General features: G+C 37.7%; 1 protein-coding gene across 1 annotated transcript; it reads left to right on the top strand.

Annotated features, from left to right (window-relative positions):
- Window positions 4452-5663, top strand: LOC107641246. The gene is made up of 2 exons (XM_016344744.1): window positions 4452-5051; window positions 5289-5663. Exons 1-2 carry the CDS (start codon window positions 4452-4454, stop codon window positions 5661-5663), a joined length of 975 nt encoding a protein of 324 aa, XP_016200230.1.

Genomic DNA, 7095 nt, shown 5'->3' with positions numbered 1-7095 from the left:
TTGAATTAATTAAAAATATTAAATTTTAAAAATTGTTATTAATTAAAAAAATTAAATGGTTCTCCATTGTTGATTCCAACGACAAATCAATAATAAAAAACAAACATGAACTATCAAGAAACAATTTGTTGAGTGATCTAATGACATAGCAAGTAAAATAAAAGTCAATTATTAACAGTAAATTATAGCAACGAATTGATATCATTAAAATGGTAACTTCACATTGACTCCAAAAAATAACTATTTATTAGTTGTTGAGATTCTTATATACCAACATTAACTGATTAATAAGAACAAAATTAAGCATATTTATGAAATTCAAAGACAATGAGACTTAGATAAGACAAAAATATTATGTCTCTATCCCTACATCTTTATTTCTTTTGATATGTCTACATCTTTTTGTTCAGACAAGTACCAAAACAATCCACCAACAAGCTATAGCTCAAATGGCATAGTCTCTCCATACTCACCTAGAGGTTGTGGGTTCGAGTCTCACTCCTAATTTTGGAAAAAAAAGTACCAAAACAATCCATATATGTCTTCAAAATCAAGTGATAAATTCATAGATTTACTTAAAAAATGAAAAGGCCTTTCAAAATTACTGGAGAAAGCAAAGATTAATCTAGGTTCAAAACAACTTTACTTGATCAAACACAAACAATTCTATTGACAGCATGATGAAAGTGATCAACTGTGGCTAGAAATTAATAAGTACCTTTTATAATATTACCCTAATATTTTGGAGCAATTGAAGGTTTTCATTCTCAATTAGATTCATGAGCCCTTTAAGAGCCGCTTCTCGACCAGTCCACGCTTTGGGACCAAACTGCGACATTTTGAACTGGACCATTTTTAAGCGGCAGTAACTGTGCTACCCAGATTGAGTATGCGTCTTCTCCATACCCTAACATTACTCCCAACAACTGTTACCCTGTCTGTGAGTAAGACTGTGATTTTGACATTCGGCTCCAGGCGGGGGATGCTCAATGAGATCATTATCAAGAACATTCGTTGATGACTGTGCGATAGGAGATTCATTGGTAATGTTGCGCTCGTCAGATAATGCTCCTGCTAGTTATGTCAGCGATGAACTATGATAGGGTTTTGGAGGAAATCAGATTTTTTTCTTGTGTCAGGTGAAAATTTGATTTGAATCAATAAAGATTCTTGTGTTATGTGAAAATTTTATCTCAATCATTACAGAACGGGAACTATAGAAAGTAAAGATGTGCATTGTAACAACCCAGATTTTTAACAACGGATTTCTTAAGCTCTATACATTAGAATTCGCAAAATTCGAGGTGATGCGGTTAAATTTAGTTTGACGAGCTGATTTTGTAAGACCCAAGACTTTTGAAAAGTCCTATTTTGAACTAATCTCAAATTATATATATTTATTTATAGTTTTAATTTCAGAAATTATTTTTATTAAAAAATAATTAAAGGCAATTAATTGGATTTAAAATAAATTAAGGTTTTTGTCTAAACTCTATTCCTAAGGATTATTTTCCTATCTATGATTTAAAGTTCTAGAAATTTAAAAATAATGAGGTTTGGCTATTTAAATTAGAATTTTGTCTAATTTTATAATTATTGATTATTTTCTATATTTAAATTATAAAATTAGTGGTTATGAAATAATAAGAATTTTATAAGATTTGATTTTAGATAATTTAATTTATATCATTTAATACTTTAAGTTAAAGATAAAGAGAAATTAATTATACTATCATGAATTTTCAATTAGAGTAATTTATTGAAAATCAATTAGTATTTTTTATACTACAAATAATATTTTAAAGTAACTTTAGAGATTAAATTAGTTTTTCAATATTAATATCTTATGCTCTAATTTTATTAAAATTACCAAATTATCTTTATACCTAATTTTTACCAAAACCCTAAATCCCCAAAATATCACCCTAACCCTTAGTCACCACCGTCACACCCCCCAAACCCTTCAGCCAAGCCTAACCTCAGCTACTAACCAAGAAAGAAATGAAAAAAAAGAAAGAAAGAAAGAAAGGGGGAAAGAGAGAACAGGAGAGCAGAGGGGAGGAGAGATCGGTGAGGGAGAAGGGTAGAGGGAGGAGCTACATCGCCATCACCGGCCTTGGGCTCGCCGCCGTTCATACCCCGTTGCGTCACCACCCAGCCGTCTCCAGCCCACCGCCAGTCGCTGTTGTCGTCACCAAGGGAGGAGAGAGAAAGAGGCGAACGCGAGGAGAGAGAGAGAGGGAGCTCGCGAGGAAGCTGCCGCCGTCGAAGAAATTATGTATTTTTTTATATATACATTTGAATCTATTTTGATGCAGGACTCCTTTTTAAGTTCATATTTCGAGTCCTTTGTAAATAAATTGTAATTTAGTTTTCCTCTTATTTGATAATAATTACAGTCATTCTTTAAATCTTAACAAAACCGTTTTTAATTTGAAATATACAACCGCTTTTAATTTGATATGTACTTCTTTATATAAACGTTGAAAGTTTCTTATACAGTTTAAAACTAGTTGTTTCCAATACCTCGCCTGTTCCTTCATTGATTTATAGAAATGTATATATACTTTAAATATAATTTGATTTTCTAACAATTTTATTACAGTTTTTACGAATATCCTGATTTGACTATATATTTAGATATTTTTCAAAGAAAGGTTTTTGTCTCTTTCCAATTGGTTCTCATGTTGAAAACCTTCGGATGAGTTGCTCAATGAAGTACGGTTAAGAATGGTGGAGATAAATTATGTTGAAGTTTGAATAATTGAATCTCTAAAGTTGATATAAGATCAGTATGTAAACGTTAAGCACATCATTTTAACCCCAGCTTGTGTTATAACCTTTTGCCGCATTGCTCTACCATCACATGTTTGAAACATATCATCTTGTGCATCAAGCCTATCTGGTAACTTCTGTTTCACATCATACTTATATCCTTTATATTTTTATGTCATATGAAAATCCTGGTATTTGAAACTATTTGTATATATATATTGAGGACTTGTTTCCATTTCTTTAAATAAGTTCAAGAGTGAAGTAATATGAAAATCTCTTTCATTTTGTATCAATTTTCGAGGACGAAAATTTTTATAAGGTGTCAAGTATATTATTGGAGTTTTGTTTTAAACCTTTTTAAACGAGTTTTGATTTATTCTTATGCAGAGTTGTCCCTGACTTTGAATTGCCTTACTTGAGTAGTGCCTCTCTTTAATATGATTTGAACTTGATTCGGGGCGATATAACCGTCTATTAAAGTTTTAATAAAATCACTTTCAATTCAGCCTACACTCCTTTACCATATACTCTGAAAATCTCTGTATGTGATTTAAACCTGTTCAACTGTAATGCATTATCTTTTCTTTTATTAGTAAAACTTTATGTTAAGTTTTCTTCCAACAAGATTGTGGTTTTCATACATGCTTGAAGAAGAAGAGAAAATACAGTTTAGCTCTTAGCCAAATTAATCTTTCCATTTACAAAGTTTGTGTAATCTATTTCCACTTGAATTTATATTGAAATAATGCCACATTTACATTTTTATTACTCTTTTGAAGGATGTTTGTTACCCATTTTCTCTTTAGAACATGAAATGATTTCCCCTTAAGTTTCCATTCTTTACGAACAATGCATTTGAAAATATTTTTAACCATACTCTTGAGTTCTATAAACTTTGTCTTTGGTTTGGATATACTTATTCTGCAAACCTCATATTTACTTGTCTCAACTTGAATTCGTTTCAAAATACTGCATTGTTTTTCATCTTATTGGTCTTATCAAATTCCTTCGATTCAAGAGTTATCCTTAAAGATATTAGTTGACTCTCTTTCCAGCACTCTTTATTTCAGCAATTCTTTCAAAATTCTCACAAACACTTTCGATGCCGGACGTAGAACCACTAACGCCAGCCGTGAGAACATAGGCGCCGAACACCCAACTAAAATAAAGCAAAGATGTCGAATGCCCCTTTTAAATAATCGTAATATATATATATATCTCCTAAGGACGCCGGATGTCCAAGCTAGAATAATACATAATTATATTATATAATATAAAAGTGTATATATTGTATACACTATATAATTATTAGGGCAATGTACGTAAATAAATAAAAGAAGAGAAAGGTTTACCTGATTGCAACAATTGGAACCTTGTTACCTGCATGTCCTTTTTTGTTATTATGTAATCCGTGGGAGCTAACCACGGTTTAGAATTTACATGTAAACCGTGGCAGCCAACAACGGTTTAGGAAGGAGAAGTTTTGAACGTAAACTGTGGTAGGCCACCACGGTTTAGGAAGGCAGAAATAAACCCAAAAAACCCTATAGCCAGCCACGGTTTATGAAGGATTTTTTAAACTCATAAACCCTTGTAGGCAGCCACGGTTTATGTGGAGAAGAATTCTATAAATATATGAGCGAGATTGAAGCTTGTGAAGAGATCATTATCACACAATGGCAAGTGAGGAAGAGAGTTTTCTTGTGTTAGTGCATTGCTCTGGAAAAATTAAAAAAATCAAAAAATATGGTGTGAAGTTTACTGACAGAGAATCGTTGAGTGTATTCATCAGTTCATCAAGCACTTTGTCAGATGTAAAGAACAGCATCTTGCAGAAGCTTGGGGTATTTGGAAGCAAGTGGGTGAAGAAGCTATTCTATAAGATTTCCATCTCAGTTGTGACGACCGGTGTTAAGTATGATACGTTTGTGCTAGCGGCTTATGAAGATATTAGGGTTCTGTTTCATTGTGTTAGGAGTTTTTCGGAGGTCAGAATACACGAGCTGTATGCGAAGTTAGAGGTTGGTGTCGATAGCTCTGGGGCATCAGCTCCAGCTCATAGCTCGACTGCCGCAGGCGGTGCGTCTAGTTCGATGCCTGTAGCCGGGCCATCTATTCCGCATGTCGCTTCCCCTTCCTTCGCGACTGATCTAGATCGAACGGAGGTAGTTGGTTTTATACCGTTGGAGAATCCTGGGGTCTGGCAGCAGGCATTTGATGCGGATACCGGTGGTGGCATAATTCATGAAGTACAAGGCTTCGGGAAACCTGATCGAGTAGAGAATGCAATGTGAGACGATGACTCTGACCAGGAGCCTGTAGATATCATTAGGGATAGTGATGATGACACAGGTCTCAATCTACATGCACAGCACGGGCCTTCAAATTCTGGCACACAGCAGTACCCTCCACACTTCTCCACTCTAAACTTGGAGGCTTTGGGTCAACAGGAAGACGGAGGTGCTACAATTGGGGGTTCTTCTACAGAATTTTAGATTGGGCAATCGTTCCAGAATAAAGATGAAGTTGTTCTGAGTGTGAAGGACTATAGCATCCATCGAGGTGTTGAGTACCGAGTCATGGAATCGGATCATCTGAAGTATCATGGAAAATGCAAGGAGTTCGGCAAGGGTTGTACTTGGTTGATTTGCATATCACTTCGTGAACGAAAGGGCACTTGGGAGGTTAGGAGGTACAACGGTCCACACACTTGCTTGGCCACCTCCATTTCTAGTGATCACCGTCAGCTTGATTACCACGTTATCTGTGCGAGGATTTTTCCGTTGGTTAGGGCGAATGCTACGGTTACAATAAAGGTCTTGCAACAAGAAACAGAAGCTGATTATGGGTTCAGGCCTAGTTACAGGAAGGTGTGGATGGCAAAATAGAAGGTAGTAGCACAAATATATGGAGATTGGGATGAGTCGTATGCCGAGTTGCCACGTTGGATGCTAGGGGTGCAATCGACCATGGCTGGGACAGTCACTGTGTTGAAGACCTCTCCTATTCGAGTTGGGAATCAGGTGGATGAGTCAACGGTGTACTTTCATCGTCTTTTCTGGATATTTTCGCCCTGCATAGAGGCCTTCCGGCATTGCAAGTCCCTCGTGAGTATTGACGGTACCCACTTGTATGGCAAGTATGGAGGCACGTTACTGTTGGCGATTGCGCAGGATGGAAACTCGAACATCCTCCCGATAGCCTTCGCCCTTGTGGAGGGAGAAAATGTGGAGTCATGGTCATTCTTCTTGTCCAACCTACGATCACAGGTGACGCCACAGGAAGGTATCCTTATTATCTCTGACAGGCATAATGGCATCAAGGCTGTACTTGAGGCCCCCTAGAATGGTTGCCTGCCTCCAAGTGCTTTTTCGAGAGTATTGTATTCGTCATGTGGCAGCAAATTTTAGCCTTAGCTTCAAAGGTAAAGATGCAAGGAGGATGCTGGTGAATGCTGCCTATGCAAAAACTGAAGCAGAGTTTTATTACTGGTTTGACATCATGCGGACTGAAAATCTGGCCATGTGTGACTGGGCCAACCGGATGGAGTATGACAAGTGGACCCAACACAAAGATAGCGGTCGACGGTTCGGGCACATGACAACCAACATTAGTGAATGTGTGAATTCTGTGTTAAAGGCAACTCGCAACCTCCCGGTCACTTCATTGGTTAAGTCTACTTACGGGAGGCTTGCTGAGCTATTCGTGGTCCGCGGACAGACAGCAGAGGCACAACTTGGATTTGGACATGAATTTTGTCAGGCGTTGGTGAAGGCTATTGATCAGAACATAAGAGACTCAAGGTGCTTCATGGTCACGTTATACGACAGGCACCAATTGGAGTACACGGTGGCTGAGACGAGACGAACTGAAAACTTCTCGTTAGGTAGCTATCGAGTTTCCCTTAAGGATCACACATGCGATTGTGGCCACTTTCAGGTGCTCCATTACCCATGTTGTCACGCCATTGCATGTTTCACCCACTCGCGCCTGAATTGGGTGTCATATGTTCACGAGGTGCATCATATGAGTGAGGTGTTCAACGTTTACAAGAGAGGGTTTGTTCCGCCTATCCCAGAAGGCCTATGGCCCCCGTATGTTGGACCAACTGTCATTCCTGATCCTAACATGAGGCGAGCAAGGGAAGGTCGTCCGAAGGCAACCAGGATCTGCGGTAGCATGGATCAGTCTGTTGAGAACCAGCCGAAGCGGTGTGGCCTCTGCCGTCAGCCTGGTCACGCAATCTATCCAAAGAAAGGCGTGCAGACACCACTCTTTAATCCCTTGCATCGTTTCTCGGTAGATATGTAGACCATCTAC

The sequence above is a fragment of the Arachis ipaensis genome, chromosome B05, assembly GCF_000816755.2.
Source record: "Arachis ipaensis cultivar K30076 chromosome B05, Araip1.1, whole genome shotgun sequence".
NCBI classification, from domain to species: domain Eukaryota; kingdom Viridiplantae; phylum Streptophyta; class Magnoliopsida; order Fabales; family Fabaceae; genus Arachis; species Arachis ipaensis.
This window is presented reverse-complemented; position numbering and strand designations above follow the sequence as displayed.

What these genes read in the sequence shown, in the direction of transcription:
- LOC107641246 (XM_016344744.1), top strand. Translation starts at nt 4,452, where the DNA reads ATGGCAAGTGAGGAAGAGAGTTTTCTTGTGTTAGTGCATTGCTCTGGA. An exon ending in GCTTCGGGAAACCTGATCGA is followed by an intron (nt 5,052 to 5,288) that starts GTAGAGAATGCA and finishes CAATCGTTCCAG; the next exon opens with AATAAAGATGAAGTTGTTCT.